Below are 24,076 nucleotides of genomic sequence, written 5' to 3'. Positions count from 1 at the left end.
AAGATAATCTTAAATGATTAGGGTATTTTAATTTTTAAGATCAAATAAGCAGAAAAATGATAGAGAAAACATAAAAAGATGAGTATCACAAAAATATATAAGTGCAATACCTGTTGTATTAATCATACTTTTTGGTGTAGCTCCAGTAGCAGCAAATATATTAGAGGTACTGCCTGTTGGCAGCCCACTTCCAGCAGTAGTGGCTCCCACAGTGGTTACAGCTAAACTACCTGGAGGTGGTTTCTTTACAGGCACCACAACACTCCTGCAAAGAAATGAAGGATTGAAAATAACAAACATGAGGTTGAAGATGAATTATAATCCTGCTGCAACAGATATACATAGTCAACATCGAATTTCTCCCTCTCTTCTTTTAATTAAAAAAAAATTTAAACTCCTTAGTCCAGCTTTGTCAGTGGAAAGGATATGGACATGAAGGATATATTATAAAGTGTGTTGCCTAATTGATTTGGCCAACATTTTTGTAGACTTAGGAGTCTGCAAACCTTTCTTAAGATGGCAAACGGACTGTGATCATAAATCTGGGAATATTAAGAAATTTGTGCTAAAGTTAGGAGATTTTGCCTATGCACATAGAATTTTTGGCAAAATATACATAAAAAATGTCCATCTTACCCATATCACATTCTCCATGTTTAAAATATTCATAAATATGTAAAAACATAAAACATTTGAATGCCAAATTCTTTTTTTGTGTTTTGATTTTTTGTTTGTTTGTTTGTTTTTTTTGAGACAGAGTTTCACTCTGTCACCCAGGCGGAGCACAGTGGTGCCATCTCGGCTCACTACAATCTCTGCCTCCTGGGTTCAAGTGATTCTCCCGTGTCAGCCTCCCAAGTAGCTGGGATTACAGCTACGTGCCACCACACCCAGGTAATTTTTGTATTTTTAGTAGAGACGGGGTTTCACTATGTTGGTCAGGCTGGTCTCAAACTCCTGACCTCAGGTGATCCATCCACTTGGCTTCCCAAAGTGCTGGGATTACAGGCGTGAGCCACCATGCCCAGACTTTAAATGCCAAATTCTAAAGCTTCCTCATAGTAAAGCTGAAAATTAAACCAAGGAATAATAAATAACATCTAAGAGCATAATAAGGTTATGCTTTATTTTTCTGAACAAAATTGAGTTGCTTTTACAGTAGGAATATTATTAGAATGAAAGAGAACAGAGATGATAGAGAGATATTTGGTTAGAAGTTTATTTCGCTTTTGAGCCTTGGTTTCTTTAACAGAGGAGTTCAACATTTCCCCAGGTTTCTTTAGCGTATTTTAAATGTATTTCATTTAAAAATTTCTGAATTTGACATTGTGTTAAGGTTAAATGACAAATAAATATGGATATTAGTCAATTTTTAAAAATGTATAAAGAAACTACTTCTCTAACTTAATAAATATCTAAATTTTCTTGCAGTAAAGGTTCATTCTTCTCAAAGTTTATAGCACTGCAAACTTCATTTAGCAAATATCTTCCAAACCTTACTGAACCATCACGGAATTTATTCATCTACAAATAGATTTATGATCTATTTTAATCAAATGTAATGCTTGGAAACTGGTAACTGACAGTACTAAAATATCCAACTTGATTTACATCTTTTTAATGCATCTCTATTTCATACTTACTCAATGAAAAAAATCTACCTAAAGAAAACAATGGTCCTTTCTCAAATAAGTTTGTTGCTTAAACTTCCTTAATATCAACACTTTTTTTCCACAAATAAGTGGTTTTGTTAATATCTTCAGTGACTTCTTTAATGTTAATAATCTAAATTTGTAATAATTATTATTCTTAATTTTAGAAATACTTAAAACATTTTGTATAATACCTTAATTAAGGTATTATAATCTTAAATAGTTTTACTCATGCCAAAAAATTTCTTCACTATCTCCTTCTAGGTACTTTCTTCTTTTCTCTTTAAGCATGTTGGTGTCAAATTCTTTAGACTCAACCTTTAATTCTCAACTATCTATCTAATTACCTAAAGCACACATTATGCTTTCATTCCCTATATTGGCAAGTCCTCATCTAATGCCTTCATTTATTTCATTGAGAGGTAGTGGGACATTGCAGAAAAGAATATAAGATGTGGACTATATTTCAAAACTAAGGCTTGAAAAATGGACCACTCTCAAACTGTATGATCTTACATTTTTTTGAGTGTAAAATTGTAAGACTAATGCTACCTCCTTCACATACAATTGGGGAGATTAAATGAGATCATATTTAAATGGACTTTGTCAATTATGAAGTATATTATAAATGTTAATCATTACCACTGTCTAAAGTGAAATATATTTTTTGTCTACGGGATATAAGGCATCTACTTATAATGATCTACATAAAAATCAACAGAAAAAAGGAACTTGCCAATATTTGGGGTTTGTTATCAAAATTCTCCTCTAAACTTATAAAATAATGTGAGATGTACTATTTCATTGACTCTCCAGCAAGAAAACAAAACCATCAACTGTTGATTTGAAGAGAAGTCATTAGTGAAAGTATAATGCTCTTTTTTCTGCATATCTCATGATTTTTTTAGAACAGCAGACACAAAGATGTTTATTTATGGATAAAGAATCATGAGCTAATTAACAGTGCTATGAGATGAATCTGCAGAAGGTAGAAAAACTATTACTATAAATTTCTGATCTGTTGATCATTACTAACTTTGAGCAAAAGCTCTATGTAACAGACTGGTATCTTGTCTAATGTGGAAGCTATGAGAAATAAGTTATATTAGGAAAAATAAGTTATAAGAGCGAGAGAAAAAATCTCTAAATCCCATAATTATGACTTATAAGTAAAATATAGAAAGGTTAAATGCCTACTAAAAAATCTGAAAGCACTGAATTAATAGCAATTGATGTGAAAGCCTCCAGATATTTCATTGCTGGCAAACTCAGCAGAGTTTGACAGTATGGCACAGAATTCTAACCCTACAGACCCGGGTTAGAATTCTACCTTCAGCAGTTACTACGTGGTATTGGGCACATAGATCTCTCTAAGCTTCATTCTCCTCCCCATTAAAATGAGATGCATAATGGTAATATCATCATAAACTTAAGATTGCTATAAAGATTGTTATAAAAGGGTGCAATAAGATTGTTATAAAGATAAAAGGAGGTAACACATATAAAGTACTTAGCACAGTCCATGGAATATTCTAAGCAGCCAATATATTTTAGCTATTATGAGTATTGCTATGGCTCCCAAAAGTGCTGATATAGTCTGGGTCTATATCAGCAAAAATACCCAGACTGAAAGAAGCAATAATCTTCATATACTCTGCTATTGTCATATCTCATATGTGTAGTTTTAGGCACTATATTTCAAGGATAATGACAAACAGAATCATGTCCCTAAGAGAACAGTTAGGATGACAGTTGATCTGGAAAACAAGTCATGTGAGGAAAGGCTGAAAGAACAGAAAATTACAGTAAAAGGGTGAGAAAAAGTTACAGCATTTTTAAAAAATCTGAAAGTCTGATAAGAAAACAAAATGAAACTTCCATGTACTTCAGAATACCAAATTAGGACCAACAAGAAGAAAAAAATCTCTGATAATTTTTATGAATTCCAGTTTCTAATCACTGATGTGTTCAAACGGCTGAGATGACCAAGTTACAAGGGTTTAGTTGAGAGAAGCAGGAACCTGTATTTGACCGATTTCTCCGATCTTTTTCTGCACCTACAATATTATGAGTTTGTAAGAACTATTTCCCCTTTGATTCAGATGGCCAAACTGTTTATCTAGGACTAAAGGACTGCAAGTTCTTGTCCTTAATATTGTTTCTTCACCAACATTACCCCTTCCCTTTTATCTCAAACCATTCTCTTTCTTAGCAATCAATCTTACAATTAATTTGAAAGTCCACACTAACCAGTATGTGTTGATAACAAATTAATTGTCTTTTAAAATGTTACTTGGTATTAGCAACTATTCATATATGAGAGTAAAAATTTTCAACTCTTACAAAATCTTCTATCAGATTGTTACACAACGTTTCACACTGGCTATCTATTCCATCTACACCAAAAAAGTCTTATCTAGAAGTCTAGGTACCTACTGTGGGTAACCTATTTAGAGTACATAAATACACTAAAATATATACAAATTTTGGTGGTAAAAACATTTTTTTAGAGTGAACATATAGTTTTTAATGAATTTCAAAAACATACATAGCCACAAAAAGGTTAAGAGCCATTGAACTAAACTATTCAGGTATTATGCTCTTCGTCTTTTAGATCTGCTATTCATCCTGACAGATACCTTGAATCCTCTACTCCAGTGGTCCCCAAAGCTTTTGGCACCAGTGACTGATATGGTTTGGCTGTGTCCCCACCCAAATCTCAACTTTAATTGTATCTCCCAGACTTCCCACATGTTGTGGGAGGGACCTAGGGGCAGGTAATTGAATCACGAGGGCCGGTCTTTCCTGTGTTATTCTCGTGATAGTGAATACGTCTCATGAGATCAGATGGGTTTATCAGGGGTTTCCACTTCTGCTGCTTCTTCATTTTCTCTTGCTACCACCAGGTAAGAAGTGCCTTTCACTCCTGCCATGATTCTGAGGCCTCCCCAGCCATGTGGAACTGTAAGTTCAATTAAACCTTTTATTCCTTCCCAGGCTTCGGTATGTCTTTATCAGCAGTGTGAAAACAAACTAATACAGTCACAGATCATCAGGCATTAGATTATCATAAGGAGTACTTAACCTTGATCCCTCACATGCACAGTTCACAGCAGGGTTTGTACTCCTAGAAGAATCCAATGCCACCACTGATCTGACAGGAAACAGAGCTCAGGCAGTAATGCGAGCAATGGGGAGCAGCTGTAAATGCAGATGAAGCTTTGTTTACTTGCCCACTGCTTACCTCCTGCTGTCTGGTTCCTGACAGGCCACAGACCGGTACCAGTCCATGGCCCAGGGGTGGGGACCCCTGCTCTATTCTACATATTCTTTACCAATGGAATTTTTTAAAAAATCTCAATACTATGCTTTCCACACAATTCCAAACCTCTATCACACATCTTTAAGACTCTTAACTACAAGAAAGTGGATAATTCTTTTACACTACATAGAATCTATACACACTCCAAGGTTGTAAAAGTTATCATCAAAGTGGTACAAGCCAGGACATATTTCAATCTAATTCACTTGATAAAATATTTCATTAATTGATTATACGATTTTAATAAATTGACTAATAAGTAATACATGTAAGTGTGAATTCTTCCATCATTGAATTTATCCTATCTCAAAGCTAGAGGTAATACATTCACTCATTCATTCAACAAATATTTATTGAGCATTGCAATGTGTGTGGAACTGACGTAAGTTCTGGAGATATAGCAATATATAGAATAAAATCCCTGTTCTCATGGAACGGACATTTCAATACAGAGATATGGCAAATACAATAACATAAATGAGTAAATATAGTATATCAGATGTTAAGTGCTGTAAGAAAAATAAAGCATAGATAAGAAAAAGGAATAATGTTGAAAGGGTGGCTCAGAGAAGATTGACAAAAAATGGTAGTATTTGAGAGAACACTGAAGGGGGTGAAAGAATAAGCCAGGAGGCTATCTAGAGAAGAGCATCACAGGCAGAGGTAACAGTACAAAGGCTAGTGTGACAAGAGAATACTGGGTGACATGGAGAGCTGTAAGAGATGAGATAAGTAAGAGGGCTGAGCTCACAGGGCCTTGTAGTCCATCGTATAGATGCTGGCTTTTATTCAGAGAGGGATGAGAAACCATGAAGGCTTATGCACAGAAGAAGGATATAACCTTACGTTATAATAGGACTACTCTGGCTGCTATGTCACAAATAGGCTTAGGAGGGACAATGATTACTGTGGAGAATGGCTAGGAGACTACAATACTACAAACAAGAAATGATGGTGGTTTGGAGTGGAATAGCAAAGTAAAACCTGGTGAGAAGTGATTCAAATTTTGGCAATATTAAGCAGGCAGAGCAAATAAGATTTAAATAAGAACTGGATGTGGACATGAGAGTAAAGTCAAGGATTATGCAAAAAAATTTGCCTTAAGTAACAGAAAGGACAAGTTGCCATTAACTAAGATAGGGAAGAATGTGGTTGGAGCAGCTTTCTTATACTAATTTTTTATACCTCTTTTTAATCATCCAAATAGCAATGTTGAATAAGCAATTGGATAGATGAGTCTCTAGTTTAGAAAAGAGGTTCAAACTAAGATATAAATATAAGAGTCATCAGCATACAGATGCTATTTAATGCCAGGAGAGTGGATGAGATAGCCAAAGAAGTGAATGCAAAGGGACAGGAAAAGTGGTATAAGGATAGAGTATTGGCAGTCTCCATTAAACAGTTCGGTAAATTTTGTAAAAACAGGGATACTATCTTATCTGTGTACATCATGGTTTATCCTAAGTACAAACGGAGGTACTGAAGATAAGAAAGAGCTTTTAAACAGTGACTCATTAAGGCAAGTGAGTTTTATAATTATTCATGGCACACTATAAGAATCCCGTTCTTTCTGTTCCCTTCTACTGTTTGAGCACTAACAGGGGATTACACTAAGTTTGGGAGACACAAGACAAATAATACATGCCCCATGCCCTGGGGCATATTCCTTAGATACTTTAAGGAATATGACAGACAAACTGACCATGCAATATATTTCAATAATTGACCTGGTCAGAGTTATGCCCAGGACCTTTCAGGAACACAGGCTGTGCACAATCAAGGAAGAGTGGGCTGAAATGAAAAGGATCAATAGAAATTAACCAAGTAGGGAAAAGTGCATACAAAAATTTAATAGTAAAAACCTAGCAAGGCAAAGAGACATGAAAAAACAAGGTAGGTTAAAGGAATTGCTTTAGATACTTCTGGCTGGTGAAAGGTGTGGACTTTCTATTCCAAACTAAAATAATCCTCCTTTATTATATAAATAACAAGAATTATTTCAGAATTTTCATCAGCTTCACACTTTAGAAAAATATCTATGGCATAAATGTAAAAGATAAATTTGGGGTGAGAGAGGAAACATGGAAATAGTGAGGGCAGTTAGGAGGTAACAGAAAGAATCCACCTTAGAGACGCTGAGGGGCTAATGCAGTCTGAGAATGGAGATGCACCTTTTCTGGGATTCAAATCTTTTAGCCAAGCTCGAAAATATCTATCTGTTGCTTTGGGGGACTAATAAGAAGCCCATTTCATTTAAATAGGATTTTGGAAATTTATGAGACTTTTTAGAAATCATGTAGCTTTATATCATATTATAGGGGTTGGGAAACTGAGTTCCAGAGAGCCAAAAAGAATGGATCAAGGTCCTGGAACAAATTAAAGAGAGACCAACTATTAATATCCAGTTCCCCTAATTTCCAGATTATCACTCTCTAACTAGGATGTGGATATTAAATATATATCTTGAAAGAAAAAGTTGAAACTTAGAAGAGAAAAATAATTTGTTACTGATTCTAGGATAACATGACAATTTACTTCAGTTCATCAGAAATCACAAGGTGAATGCTCTCATGATGTTATCTATCATGCTTCCTTATTTTGTAAAATATTTGAGAATTGCAATATAAAAAATATGTTTAAGAAACAATAAAGAATCTCATTAAATCACCTATTAATGAGAGATACTTTATTCAGCTCACTGAACTTTATTCAGCTCTCTATAAATGCCAGGAGAGACAAAGTCAACAACATTGGGGAAATGAGGACACAAACATGCTCAGTCAAAACTGAATCTTCCAGCAATTGACCTTAAAATATATACTCAGGGCACTTGCAGCATAATAAAAGCAGAAATTACAGTGGCTAGATGTAGAAAATTTCAATTGTAAAGGCTGGAAGATGAATAATCAATTTGGCTTATGTTTATTTGTTCATCTTTTAAGTGATAGGGTCAAAATACTTTTTTAAAAAAATAGAAAGTAATAAGAACAAATTGAAGTCTTCAGAAGTAATTATAATTTTTCATAGTTACTTAATTCTAACTTTAAATAAATCAACATAAGAAGACCTCATTAACTCTACTCAACATTTTAAAAAATATTTACCCTGAAATTTCATCCTTACCACTAATATCAATATTAGAATACTAATGAAACTAAAGAGAAAATACCTAGCTCAAGCTTATACTTCATGGTTAATAATATGAAGTCTATCTAAGTTGCTTTTTTGGCCCTATATTATTTACAAAATAGATTTTTCTTTTTCAGAGAATTAAACACTGGGAAGCAAGGATATTAAAATTTTGAGGAAAAAATACCTACTAGTTTCCCTGAATATATCAAACCCAGTAATTTGAATACAGGAGGTTTGCAAAATCTGAAAAAGTGAAGTGTAAGTTTGAGGTCTGTTAGCCAAAGAAGCAACACAATTATAAGCTTTGTGTGATATCCCACACTTAAAACAATTTTTAAAAACATACGAACAGTTAAAAATGTATGAGAAGCACATTGCCCTCTATTTTTTTTTTTTTTTTTTGTCTTTTGTTCAAACTAAGTGGGAATCTCTGGAAATCCTAGGAAGTTAAAACTAAACCAAAACATAGATATATAATACCAAACACTCAAAAGATAAAAAGCATGCAGATATATAAGATTAAATGTTTAGTTTAAAAGATAAGTAAAAGGTTAATTGGTGGCTTTAGATAAAAGCATTACTCCAAAGTAAAAGTTACACAGTACGTGAAAAATAATAGCTCAATTAAAACATTTTATAAACCATCGATAAATATAGCAATCTATCCAAAGAGATAGTATTGTTAGAGAACTTGGCAACTTGATTTAAGAATTCTAAAATGAGATTATTAAGCTTTTCTGTTAAAAACAAAACCATCATAAATATTTCTCTCTGCCTCACAGTAACAGAACTTTGAAAAAATTGTTATAGTTTTATGATTGTATTTCCTCTTTACATACAGTATTTGCTCATTATAGAACAGTACTAGAGGATCTCTAGCATTTTAATACTTCATGAGTACACATCTGTTCGGATCACTGAGTATAATCAAAGATATATATTTAATCTGCACAGATGACTGAAGGAAATAGAAAAAGAATCAGTACTTTCCTTATATGTACAGAATATTTATGTAATATTTCATAATCTGATGAAATATGTAATAGTAAAGAAAAAAGGTTTATTTTAATTAAGTCTAAATGTTTCTAAGAATTTGATGTTGCAATTTTTTATTATAAACTTCAAAACACTGAAATTCAGCAATGCTCCATCCTAAGGGGTGAGATACACTCGACGTAGAACACAAGTTAACATAACTCAAATTATCCCAGTTGTTCTAGGAAATTATTTCCAAATTTAAAATCCAGGATAAGTATAAGGAATTCATTGTTAGCATGTCTGCAATATAACCAATAAACAACTGGTTAACAAAAGTAAAATCCTACATGAATTCTATTGAGACTGTACAATATTATTAGGAGTGTGATTTAGTTACAAAGAAGCGACCAACTGAGTTTATATCTACTTTTCAACTAAAGATTAAAATGAAAAACACATTATTGGTAAAGTAAGACCCATGATAGATTCTGTGTTTGAAACCGGTAGCATTCAGGACTTTCATTCTAAAGCCTGTCATCCTGGATCTCATTTTCAATGAATTCAATCTAATGTTAAAAGACATGTCATAACTTGGATTTCAGACTTTAGTGCTTCAGAAATATGTTTATATACCTCATAATGTAATTATAGCTACCTTAAGACAGATAAGGCAAATGGTAGCAATACCCTGGAAGTATAATTGAAAAATGCACTGGTCCAGAAGCACTTGTGGGGATGATGTCTCTGAAAAGCTGCTCAAAGCTTCAGAGTTTGAAGTTAAATTTTTGATGTTGTCACTCTCAATCTATTGAATGGCTGACAGACAATCAAACCCGTCTGGCTGGCTGGCAGCTCATTTTGCTGGCAGGTGGCAAACAATTAGACACACCAATTTGTGCCTCCTGATGACATTAAAGCATGAAACTAAGTTGTATGCAGGGCCTAGTGATTTGTGTGAAAGCATTTCAAAAATAATACTCTTTGCCGTGGCAACTCATTTCAAACTGCCACCTCCCATTATGGCTTTGAGTAGTGAAGACGACAGACTTGAGTTACGTGCAGTGCAAGGCCGCTTCTGTTCAATCCGTCACCAGCGCCCCCGAGACCTCAATCCCCTCCTTTCATCAATATCACCTCATCATTTACATTTGATAGTACTTGAGCTATTGCATATATTAACTACACTAGAGACTCTCTTCCTAAAAAGAACTGAAATATGCTTTGTGCTCTTCCATTTCATTTGTACTTATGCAATTTAGAATAATGATTCCACTCCTACTGCATTTTGTACAAATGCTATAGGAACATAAAAAGCTGTATTTTTCTTAAAGCAATATTCTCAAAAGTATAATAAATTTTGAGTAGCTAAGAATATTGGCACTCAGGTGACTGCTTTTTAAAGTTTTAATTAAAAAACTCATTCTAACAATAATCCAAATTAAAACAAAAAATTTTACTTAATGTTTATTTCATTGGGTTTTCATATGTAAATCACAATAATCATCTGTATTTATTGGTTTGTATTTTACCAACATTTAAAGATATAATTTAAAATTAACTAGAATACAAAACTTAAATTACTATATATTACCTTATAGGCTTATAGAAATACACAAGTACATATACTTACATGCATATGTTTATACAAACTTATAAACACACATACAGGCATATCATGAAAACATAAACCAAATATGTGAAAAAGGTGAAATAAATGTGAAACATCATAAGGAACACCCAGGGAACATCACTATATGAATGAACATCCAAACACAATATTAATACCAAAATACCAGAAAAAGAAAAATATTTCTTACATTTTATAGTCCTACCATTTTTTACTTTTTAAAACTTCTGACACAACACATTTTATCTATTATAGCAATTATTTGCAAACATCTTCTTACTACTCTCTAAATTCATAGAAGATAAAACTAATTTTATTCATCTTTATATTCTGCATGATAACCAGTGCCACTTACATTTTCCACAACAGATTTTCAAGACGTATTTGTAAAACACTGGCAAAAGTGTTTACAGGCAAAGTTTAAATTATATTGTGTATTAAAAGGGTAATTCGGCCAGGCGCGGTGGCGCACGCCTGTAATCCTAGCACTTTGGGAGGCAAAGGCGGGTGGATCATGAGGTCAGAGTTCAAGACCAGCCTGGCCAAGATGTTGAAACCCTGTCTCTACTAAAAATACAAAAATTAGCCAGGCGTGGTGGCAGGTGCTACTCAGGAGGCTGAGGCAGAGAATTGCTTGAACCCAGGAGGTGGAGGTTGCAGTGAGCCAAGATCGCACCACTGCACTCTAGCCTGGGTGACAGAGCGAGACTCCACCTCAAAAACAAAAAAAAAAAGGGTATTCATCCAAACTGAAATGACTATACCGCCACATCCTCTACCCCTAAACTAAAATGTTACTTAGAACAAGAGCAGTCTGGCTACTTTAGAGAAAGCAATATGGAATAGGTATTATTTTTTGACTATATACTTTGACATTTCCATTTAGAAACATTTTATTTCCTAATTTGATCTTGTCTTTCTAAAACAAAAAAAACACTTGCTTGTCAATCACCTCATACATATACATAAATTTTTTTGTATGAAAAGATGTTTCGAAACATCAATAACAATGATTTACTTTAAAAGGTAAGCCATCACATTTTTTAGTTAATACATAAACATGCAAACATTATTTGGAATAGGCATTAACCCCAGTGATCAATGTTAAGTACTACTGTTAGTAATTAGTGACTAAAATATTCTTCTAATCTTGCACATGTTTTTAAATAGTGGAAGATATTAGATGCCTAGGGTATTAGGTTCTAAAATATCTTATTCTGCTTCTGTGAACTATCATTTTTATTGAATGTATACTGGAATAAAAAATTAATTGTTCCTTAAAAAAATTCCTTGCATGATTTAACATTTGAATGTAGACATATGACATATGGGCCATGTTATAAATAGTTTCGATACCTAAAATGCCAAAATACCTTTCAAAAATATTTACTTTTAAATACATGCTTCAAAATACAGCTTTTACATTGGTATTGGAAATCTCATAAAGAAGATGACCACAAACAATTTTAAAATTTTTCCATATACTTCCATTTAAGGTTCAAATTTAAATATTATCACTTAAAGCATGTTACATAATCTCCAACAATTATTATAGTATTTTATAATATTATAATGGAATTTCAGAGGCAGGATAAACCTTGGACAGATGTGACCCATCCCCTTCCCCATTATATACATGAAACAACTAAGTCCAAAGAGAAAAATAACACCCCAATGTACTGTAGTCCTTTGATAATGGAATATAACCATAATCCATGTTTCCCTACTTCCAATTCAATGTGCTATCCATCATATCACATCAAAACCTCTTCTTTAAGATGTATTATTAAGATGTCTTATTATAAGATTAGGTTGAGCCATCATTTTGATTGTCTTTGTAATAAGAATCTACATTAATAAAGTTTTCAAGATCTTCCTTATATTTTAAAATTAACAAAGTCTAATTTTCCTTTTATGTATAAAGCCCTGTGAATAATAAGTTCAGTACCTACCTGTCAAAGGAATGAAACTGCATAGGAAGAATAGCTTGTGTTTCTCTCTTCAATGCTGGATCTGGGTATGGGACAGGTTCAGGGCCACATTCTGCTATTTCAACTGGAGCAGCCACAAGACTTTTCAGTATTTCCTTCACATTGATGCCTTTGGTTTGACTAATGCTAGATATGGATGTTGCAGGCTTCAACGTTTCACTAGGATTTTCAGTTAAGCTCTCTTGTGATTTCTTCACTTCGGATGACAAAGTGGATAAGAGTTCACTCATGGCATCAGGGCCTGTACTTGTTTCTAATTCTGCCCCATTCAGGATGCTAGCCACTTGCTCCTCTCCAATTCCTGAATCTGTATGGGGAATTGAACTTTCTACCTGAATATCTTCACCAGGAGTTGGTGTTTCTTTTTCTTTTATAGTGTCTGGAAATGCAGCAGGTGTTTCTGTAATGAAAGAAACTAGGTTAGAAAAAAGCTTTGAAAGTAAAAATCTTGTATTATTAATCAAATGTTTTCATATATTCAAATAAAGAAAACAAAACCTGTAGAAACAAAAAATTGCTAAACGGATGTGCATAGTAGTAACACAACTCAGTTGAAAGATATCATCCAGCCAGACATGATGGCTCATGCCTGTAACCCCAGCACTTTGGGAGGCTGAGGCAGGTGGATCACCTGAGGTCAGGAGTTTGAGACCAGCCTGACCAACATGGCGAAACCCCGTCTCTACTAAAAACACAAAAATAAGCTAGGCACGGTGGGATACGTCTAATCCCAGCTACTCGGGAGGCTGAGGCAGGAGAATTGCTTGAACCTGGGAAGGTGGACGTTGCAGTGAACTGAAATCATGCCACTGCACTCCTGCCTGGGCAACAAGAGCAAAACTCCATCTCAAAAAAGAAACAAGGAAACAAAAAAACAAAAAGATATCATCCAATACACCTACTATTTTGTTCAGGGAGCATCAACATAATCCTCTTGCTTCTTAAATCATCTGGCATTTCAAAACTGATGCCTTCAAAAGCATCAGGAAATAGTTCCTATAACAATTTCCTAAAGCAGCTTATAAATAATAATTATATGATGTTCCCCTCTTATCCTTTGATTGTTAGCTGCCAATCATAGAAGAGAAATTCTTATATTTCTCTATTAGCTTCCTTAAAAATATAAAGTCATTTTTATACTTCTTTGGTACTTCAATAACTAATAATATCTGAAATATTCAAGATAATCGAAGATCATTTTAAAATTACAATACGTAAAATTCTGACACACTTGCAAAATGCAAAGCAAGTCAAATGATTAGTTCAAACGAATAAATATATTAATAATATCATAATGTTCCTCAAGGACAAGGCCTATGTTTTGGAATACTCATGCTCATTCTTTGTAAATAAATATAAATTTCAATTTGTGAAAATTAAATCAGAAACATATATGTGCATATAACTACACAGATAATGAAATACATATATAATATTAACAACTAAAAGTAATGAAATAAAAAAATCTTTAAAATGTTAAATTTCTATCAAATTTCATCATACAAAGGTTAATGTAATAAAGTTCTCCATATAATAAAATGTTACCAAATTCTAAACGATAACCTTGAAAAGTGTATCTCATCTAAGTATAATGGAGATAACAGTCCTTAACTTAATCATTTTGAATAAAGTAAGATACCATTAAGCTACTATATGTAAATTCACTGCAGTTCTCACTTTAAAGTAGAAGCTCAGTAAATGTTAGCTATTTGTATTGCTTAAACTTGCATTTAAGTTTGAAAGTTTCATAATCTTTGAAAATGAGAAGCACAGACTAAATTATTTCAAAGATCTCCTAAAAACTGAAAATCAGTAAATTCTATATAACTTCTCTTAGATTTTGTTATTATTTGCTTGTTTCTTTGAATTCAAAGGTTGTTAGGACAAGAAACCAGGAAACTGCCCAACAGGAAAATAGGCTACCTTGATGTCAGCAAGATATCTCACAAAATCTTTTGTGAAATCTCTAGTAAAAACACAAAGAAGTGTTGTTCTGATGATAGAATTGTTGGGTGTGATCACAGCTTCTGAAAGTTTTGTACACACATACTAAAAAATTAAAAACAATATGAAGGGATTTTGTCAGTAACAGACTCAATTCTTGGGTGTTGTCTATTAGACAGTTTTTTTAATTACTTGAATTTAAACTAATGGCATACCATTCAGATTTCCTGAGGGTGTGAATTTATAATACTTTTTCTAGGATAAGCATCAGAAAAATGTTGCCAGGTTTTGAAATAAAATCTCCCATTTTTTTCTCCCCCTTTTCTTTTGAGTCAAATTATATCAAATCTATACATTAAATTAGGAATAAATAACATCCTCATATTATTCAATATTCCTAATATCAAATATTAATTTAAACTGACTTAAAATATGCATTTATCACAATGCAATGTTATATCATAGTTTTCCTCATATTTGTTGAATAGATTTAAATTTTGTTTGTTTATTTGTTAGCTTGGTCAAAGATGATAGACTGAAAGAATAGATTAATCTGTGGAATATGATAATAATATTCAAACATTCATATTGGATGACCAATGTGAAAATCAGGGTAGATTCTTTACTGCTTCCAAGATTAAAAATTAAAATAACTGCATTTGAGAAGACAATGTCAATAATAGTAGGCAAAGGACTAGAGAAGGAAACAGGTAAGAAGTAAAGACAATAGTTTGGCATTTTTAATAAAATCTTGTCAGAGAAGACTAAGACTTAAATTAGAATAGAAACCCTATAAATGAGAAGAAGGAGAAGACTAAGGGTATTTCTGAAATATCTAGGTTATGAAAAAGAGTGGTAATACATCACTAACTGAGAAAGGAAGAAAATGAGATTTCTTCAGGAAAATAGTTAACTAAATTTTGAATCACTTTTAGTCTACAGAATCTCTAAGATATTTATATCTGTAGGTCAAAAGAAGAATAGCCGTACATTTTGGGATCATTCAAACTGAGGCAATAGCCAAAATTTTGGAAGTTGATAAAATAACCTACAAATCTAGAATGAGAAGATAAGATGACTGAGGCAGTTATTTTCACTATTAGAGATACCACTGAATATATTTTAACATACATTTGCATCTATGGATTGTACATTTTTTGAGAGAAAACAATTGCAGCAAACTATCAGGAGAGAATTAAATAGTTTAAATAGTTATTGCGACAAGAGGACAGAAAATGTAAATGCAGAAACAAAAACTTCAACAACAACAAAAACAAAACAGTGTCATGGTTACTAGCATGGGCTAATTTTTATAGAGTTTAATCATCAAAAGTCATACAATCATATCTAACACTTAGTGTGAATTTAGCTAATTTACAGATATGGTCTAGTGTTTTGACTTTCCATTAATATAATGTCTAAGTATCGTTATATATGACATGTTACATTAACAGCTATACAAAAAGTTTAAACTTCTCAAGCTATATTAGACTGGAATATAAGCATTTCACTAGCAAACAAAATACCTAAGGAAATAAAATCTGATTTGGTGTTCACAAGCTACCACATCAAAAGACTTTTGCCACCAACTACATAATATTTTGCTTTTCTGCTCAACTATTTGACTTACAATGGATATTAAAATCTTTAACTTTCTAACTAGATACTTGAAACTTCAATATAAATGTTGACCTCTAGATTACAAAACACAATTAAAAGTTTCTAGAAATCAAATATTAGAATATTTTCAAATAGCTCATCCAAATATTTACATAGTACTAAAAACATCTCAATTTTATTTTTATTGAGGCTGATAAAAGAATGATTTCAAAAAGGAAGTAGTAATTTTGATATTTCAATGACTTTTATTCAAATAAATATGTTTTGTAAAGCATACACGCTGTGATATTACATAGAAATAAAACTAAATGCCAATAGGATATTTTATAATAGCAATAAAAAAACAGATCAGTAGTCAAAAAACCTACATATTTCTCAGTATGCATTGACATCTTTAACAGAACATGCTCTCAGTTGATACCATAAACTTCAACTTAGATAACTCATGTTTCCAGAATACCTCTTTGTGACACTAAAGTACTTTGAGGATTTAATCCATGATTCAAATAGGAAGTTAGGCATGAACTGCAGAAAAACTATAAATGATTGCATCTGTGTAGGTTATATTAATCACAGGCATGTAAGTTTTCAATAGCTCTTATCAGTTTCTGTAGCAACAGGCAATGTCAGTACACAGAGCAGAAACATAACTAGCCAGAGTGATCTTAACCTTGTCAGAAACAGGCATTTGGATGCCAGATGTCTCTTTTTCTTACTGTTTTTCATTGACTATAATGAGTTCATCTAATACATTTTGAGAAAAATATGAGGACAACTTCAGCAAATGACACGATATTTACACGGTGACTTCACGTATCACATTCCTTCCTCCAAAAATCCTGTTTTACCATGATTTATGAAGAATTTCAATATGTCTTACATATTAAATTACTGAAATTGCCATTTTCCAAACTCTCTAAATGAGGAATATCATGAAAGAAACATACAGCACCTTGGTAGTATAGCACTAAAAATTATATTAAGCTTTGGCACTTCAAATAATAATATAAGCAAACTAAATCACTGTAATTTAAAATAAAACATAGAAAAGCTATATGTAACTAACTTACACATTTTGTTTACATTAAATCCATAAATGCAAAATTAATTAAATATCTTAACTCCAAAGAGGAAAAAAAATACACAAAAAGATTTTAAATCCTCATTAAAGTTCATTTTAAACAAAAACACTGTAATGAATTAATTATTTGCAATTATTTATATATGATTTATTTTGTTTGCTTGCTACACTAAGTGTATGAAAAGAATACAACTTCAGGAATTAAATATTATTACTAACTTATATGCCCATAAGAGACAAAATGAAAATTAAGAGCCAAGAAAATCTTCTAATTGATGTTTTGACTACGCTGTGTCAACATGTGGGTCTCTCTTGAGTTTATCCTACTTGAAGTGCATTGAGCTTTTTAGACATATATATTAATGATTTTCATCAACTGTAGGGAGTTTTCAGGCCAATATTTCTTCAAATTTTCTTTCTGCTCCTTTCTTTTTCTCTTCTTTCCTCTGGGACTCCCAGTATACATATGTTGGTTCAACTTAATAGTGTCACAAAGGTCTGTGGGGCTCTGTTCACTTTTCTTCATTCTTTCTTTGTTCTGTTCCCCAGCATAGGATAAACACAATTGAGCTATCTTCATGTTGCTGATTCTTTTCCTGCCAGCTCAGATCTTCTGCTGAACCCCTCTAAGTGAATTTTTCATTTCAGTTATTACAATTTTCAACTCCAGAATTTCTATTTGGTTCTTTATTATATATATCTTTATTGGTATCCTCCTTTTGGTGAGATATCGCTCTTATACCTTTAGTTCTTTAGAAAATGCTTCCTGTAATTACTTGAGCATATGTAAAATAGCTGGTTTAAAGTGTCCGTCTAGTAAGTTCTGTATCTGGGCTTCCTCAGGGGCATTTTATATCAACTGCTTTGTTCCCCCTGTGTATTGACCATACTTTCCTATTTCTTTGCTTGTTTCATAATTCTTTTTGTTGTAAACTGGATATTTTAAATAACATAATGTGGCAATCATGAAAATCTGACCCCACCTACAGTTTGTTCTTGTTCTGTTTATTCATTTTCCTGAACTAATTCTGTAAAATCTGTTTTCCATCATCTGTAGCCACTTAAGTCTCTGCTCAGTTAACCTAGTGGTCAGCTAATGATTGCACAGACATTGTCTTAAATGTCTTGAACCAATAAATTTTCCACCCTTTGCTACAGGCTGTGTGTGTGTGTGTTTGGGTATGCTTGCAATGTTCTCATGGTTTAAAACTCTTTCTTAGCCTGCGCTTCCTTCTTGTGCTGGGCCTCAAGGTCAGCCAAAGGTGAGAGACTGAGGCCTTCTCAGGTCTTCCCTGGGCCTGAGGACAGCCCCGGGAATATGGATATCTCATTCTCACATCTGTTTAAGCTTTTAGGCAAGGTTCTTGTTTGCCCCAACTGGCACTGTCACTTCGAGCAGTGGCAACATTAAAGAAAAAAGCTGATTATTTTCAACAAATACCTTGGAGACAGGCTTTTCTCACTAAACAAGCTCTAGATTAGGTCAAATAATAATAAGCCCTGTGAATGGAGTTTTTCCAGGAAGATTCCATACAGTTCAAATAGTTGTAATGCTCTAAGGTCGAGACTTTCTAAGAAATTCTAAACCTAACCTACTCCCACTCCTATCCTCAGTGGCTGCTAGACTACTGGTTTTCAAAACTACCACTGGTGTCTGGCCTCTGGTTTTCAAAGCTACCACAGAGCTGAGGAAAGGTAGATGGCAACAGGGTGAGTTAAATCACTCTAAATCTTGCTGTTCTTATAAAGGTCTAGAGTTTTTCTTGAATTAACAGCCTCTGGGTTGTTGTAAGCCTCTGATTGCTTTCCAAAGAACTGAAAAAGTTGATTTTGACAGTTTTTGCCAGTGTTCTCATTTTAAATAACATAAAAAAAGTAGTATTTTGAAAATACTACTTTTAGAAAAGCAGTATTTTGGAGGTTCTTACTTTGCTCTTCCCAAAGTTCCACTTACAAGTAATGTTTGGAACTCAAATTTTAATGTTATAATTTTTATATTTTAAATAAATTATCGACTAGAACTTACAACATATTCATATATATGTATTTTGCTTTTCTCTTGCCCTAGCTTGTTTTTACTCTTTTTCCTTTTCTTCTCATAAATCCTATTAAAATGTATCATGCACTTTTATAATGGAATAGAGGCAACCAATAACACTAATAATAAAATGCCAACATATATAATTATATATCTGATAAAGGTTTAATATCCAAAATATATAAGGAACTCAGCTCAACAGCAACAAAACAAATAACCCAATTAAAACATAGGCAAATAACTTGAATAGACATTTCTCAAAAGAAGACAAACAGCTAACAGGTATATAAAAAATGCTCAACTTCACTAATTATTAGAGGAATACAAATTAAAACCGCAAAGAAATATCACCTCACACAGGATGGCTATTATTGAAAATGTGGCCAGGCGCAGTGGCTCACACCTGTAATCACAGCACTTTGGGAGGCATAGGCAGGTGGATCACTTGGGGTGGGGAGTTCAAGCCCAACCTGGCCAAGATGGTGAAACCTCGTCTCTACTAAAAATACAAAAATTAGCCCAGCATGGTGGGGCGTGCCTGTAATCCAAGCTACTCAGGAAGCTGAGCGGTACAATCACTTGAACCCGGGAGGTGGAGGTTGCAGTGAGCCAGGATCGCACCACTGCACTCAAGCCAGGGTGACAAAGTGAGACTCCATCTCAAAAAAAAAACAACCAAAAAAAACAAAAAACAAAAAGTAAAATATAAGTGTTGGAGAAGATGTGAAGAAAAGGGAACCCTTGCACACTGTTGATGGGAATGAAAATTAGGACAGCTATTATGGAAAATGGTACTGAGATTCTTCAAACAATTAAAAACAGAACTACCATACGATTCAATAATTCCACTTCAGGGTATATATCCAAGTGATATGAAATCAGTATTTGAAAGAGGTATGTGCACCCCGATGTTCATTGCAGCATTATTCACAATAGTCAAAATATGGAATCAAGTGTCTATTGACGAACAGATGAATGAATAAATAAAATGTATATACACAATGGAACACTATTCACCCATAAAAAAAGAAACTCCTGTCATTTATGACAACATGGATGAATCTGGAGAATACTGCATTAAATTAAGTCAGACATAAAAAGACAAATATAGGTATAATTTTACTTATATAGGGAATCTTAAAAAGTTGAACTCACAGAAGTAAAGAGTAGAATAGTGGTTACTAGGGACTGGGAAGATGTTCACCCAAAGGACCAATGTTTCAGTTACAGAGACGGAATCAATGCTGGTGATCTATTTTCCAGCATGGTGACTATAGTTAATAATGTATCAGTACTTGAAAACTGCTGAGAATAAACTTTAAACATTCTTACCACAAAAAAAAATGATATGTGAGGTGATGAAGACATTAATTAGCTTGATTTAATCATTCCCTAATGCATACAAATATCAGTATATCACATTGTAAACCATAAATACATAAACTAAAAAAAGTTAGTTATGATTACCCTCTTGAAGCATACATTCTAATAAATGATTAAACAAAGCATTGAATAGAAGAAAGGAAATAAAATAAGATGATATGAGAAAGAATAATAATGGAAAGGAAGCTACTCAGTTACAGGAGTCAGGGAAGGCCTCTTGGAGGAGGTGACCTGAAGAATGAGTAGGTACCAGTCACACAGAAAACAGGGAAAAGAGCCAAAAGCCAGGAACAAAATACAAACATCCTGAGGCATGAAAATGCTTGGCATGATTAAAAAACTAGAAGGTAGTCTGATGGTTTCATAGTGAGCAAAAGAAAGAATAGCATGAGATAAAGTTGGAAACGTAGTCAATAGTCATCTTATCTAGGGCCCTTGTGAAATGTTACTCTAAATACTACTAGAAATTTTATGTCAAGAAAGGACATAATCTGCTTTATCTTTTAAAACCATGAAATAGGCAGCAAAACTGTAAAAATAAAAGAATAACGATCAGTAAGAGAAGTAAGGAACCCACTTTGGAGATGATTATTGTAATTGAGTGAAGTCAGAATTAGAATAGTTTTGCCATGTTAAGGCATTTTAACTTTGTCCCAAAAATTACAGGGAGCCTTTTGAGAATTTTAGGAAGAAAAATTACTTTATTATAGTTATTATATATTATAAAATATTTATTGTATTAAAATGGTACATAAATTATACTTACTGTTACTATATTGTATTATATATTAGTGTTATTTCCAAAATTGTCAGTAATAAACCGAGAGAAAGCCTAGAAACTAAGAGTCCAGTGAAAAAACTATGGCAATACTTCAAGAAGGGATTTGAGTCTGAACTAAGGGATTACATCAAAATTTAAAGAGAGAGACCAGAGAGCTAATTCAGAGTTTTCTTAAAGTCTCAAAAAGGAGCTGAAAGAAGGGAGTGGGGTGTGAAGGAGCTGAAGAGTAGTCCAGAAAAGGGTTTCTCAAACTATTTGTGAAAATTTACTTTTATGTCCTAAATCCATCATTCACTGACACGTTTAGAAAATAAAATATGAAATTTTATTTACCAATTGTAAATTACTGAAAAAATAAAAAATTTTAAAACTACACAAAATAAAAGCACAACTGTTTTTGTTATTTGATTAGGCAGACATAAAATTACATATCAATAAATATAATTAGACAAAAATAGCACAAAGAAAAAGAATACAATTATAAAAATGGCCTGTGTTGTTCACCGAAAGTGAACTGGTGATTAATTTAGACAACTACTATTACACTTGTAACTTTTCTTCATTACACAACATAACTAAAAAAAAATTTTAGGTAAAGAGTGATCCTCACCTCCCAAATGCCTATATGAATATTTTGAACAAATACTGCGATTATAAATAAAGTTTATGATGTTGACAATGAGCTTTTTGCTTATTAATTTATCTAATCTAAGGTGAACTGGCAATAAAGCAACTCGGGAATAATAAATACTTAAATTGTTTTTGTTTTATGTCAATAACACTCAAAGAGGAGAAAGTAGTGTCACACAGGTATGTTGATGGAATGAAAACTCTTCTACATTTTGTATAGTTAAAATAAGATATAAGTTATATTTCAATGACAGAAATGGATTCCAGATCCATTAATTTGCTATCTGTGAATCTTCTATTGCTGGAAAATAAAATATAAAATAGTCTGCCCAATCCATAAAATGACAGGTGATAACTTGAAAGATGAACAAAATCAGATCATTCCTAAAGATCAGAATACTTAATAATTTTTTTCTTTGAAAAAGGGTCTTGCTCTGTTGCTCAGGCTAGAGTGCAGTAGGCACAATCACGGCTCACAGCAACCTAAACTTCCTGGGCTTAAGCAATCTTCCCACCTCAGCCTCCTGAGTAGCTAGGACTACAGGCACATGCCACCATGCCTGGTTAATTTTTTAATTTTTTGTATAGACGGGGTCTCACTACATTGCCCAGGCTGGTCTCAAACTTCTGGTCTCAAGCTATCCTCTCTCCTCGGCCTCCCAAAGTGCTGGGATTATAGGCATGCACCACCGAGCTGGGCCGATAATTATTATTAAATTGTGAAACATATCACAGAAATTGTGTACCTCTAAGATTTTAACTTTTGTTTGCGCTCTTTGATCATATCTATCATGAAAAAATATCTTTCCCTGTTTGGAAGCATTGAGTTCATGAAAAATATTTGACAGACATTTTCCCCCAATAACCACTGCACTACAGCATGCAGTAACAGTTATGATAATCTGCCATAGTATCACATAATATAAAGAATAATAGCAAGTTTACCACATTGGCCTTAAAGTAATTCAAAATTTTATTATGCTACTAACACCACTGTTCAGTGTAACTGAAACTATTTTCAGTTTGACACTATTTTCATAGCAAGACTTTCTTGACAACGTGTATTACTATTCTGATATAGGCTCCTTAATCTGGGCAGATACAACCGGATACTTTCCATAGCAGAGCCTTTGGAACACACTCCACCAGACAAACTCCAGGTGATGTTTGCTGACAATCTCATCCTTTTTTTGGTTTGCACAGTTTAGAGCTAGATGTGTTTGTCAGCCAGCAGTGAAGTTGAAAAAAATATTTTTCCCTTCATTTCATCATGCTGTTCAAAGGTTGCACATTTATAAAAAATAATATTTGTACATTCATCAAGTTGTAACAAAAATATTTTGCTAGCTTTATTTGTTCCAAAAGTTGCTGTTCCATATGATTAGCCAGTTATGGAATACACTGAAGTATTGTATCACCTGGAGCACATGGTCCTCTTCAAAACTCATTCAATTATTGGCAGAATTCAGTTCCTTCCTTCTGTAGGACTAAAGTCCCCACTTTCTTGCTGTCTGTCAGCTGGTGAGTGCTATTAGCTATGTGGTTTTCTCAGGTCCTTGCTCCTTCATCTAAGCAATAAGATGGTCACCTCCATCTAAGCAATAAAGATCCTCCTTCATGTCAAATTTCTCTCACATTTCAAGGCTCTCGGACTTCCTGTTCTGTGACCAGAGGAGGAAACTCTCTTCTTTTACAGAGCTCATGCGATTAGGTCAAGCCCACCTGGATAATCACCATTTCTTAAAGGCCAATGTGCCATACAGCATAACCTAATCACAGGAGTAAACACCATCATATTTATCATCCCAGGAATTTTGCAGAGTGCGTACACAGGAAAATCTTGGAGCTATCACAGAATTCTACCTCTTATAATCCTTTGTTCTGAAGTCAGTAATCT

At 33.3% G+C, this 24,076-nt stretch overlaps 1 protein-coding gene across 7 annotated transcripts in view; it reads right to left on the bottom strand.

Annotated features, from left to right (window-relative positions):
• NBEA (neurobeachin) overlaps nt 1-24,076 on the bottom strand; it is a 723,498-nt gene that overhangs the window by 456,749 nt on the left and 242,673 nt on the right. For 5 of the 7 annotated variants that reach the window (XM_055360199.2, XM_055360200.2, XM_055360202.2 and 2 more), the window contains 2 exons: nt 12,664-13,102; nt 111-265 (listed from right to left, as the gene is read on the bottom strand). In XM_055360199.2, the coding sequence (XP_055216174.2) occupies nt 111-265; nt 12,664-13,102 (594 nt within the window). The remainder of the gene's footprint in view (nt 1-110; nt 266-12,663; nt 13,103-24,076) is intronic. The other 2 variants (XM_055360201.2, XM_055360204.2) reach the window with 1 other exon arrangement.

The sequence above is a fragment of the Gorilla gorilla genome, chromosome 14, assembly GCF_029281585.2.
Source record: "Gorilla gorilla gorilla isolate KB3781 chromosome 14, NHGRI_mGorGor1-v2.1_pri, whole genome shotgun sequence".
Taxonomy (NCBI): Eukaryota; Metazoa; Chordata; class Mammalia; order Primates; family Hominidae; genus Gorilla; species Gorilla gorilla.
Note: the sequence above shows the minus strand (reverse complement) of the source record. Positions and strands in the feature narration are given on the sequence as shown.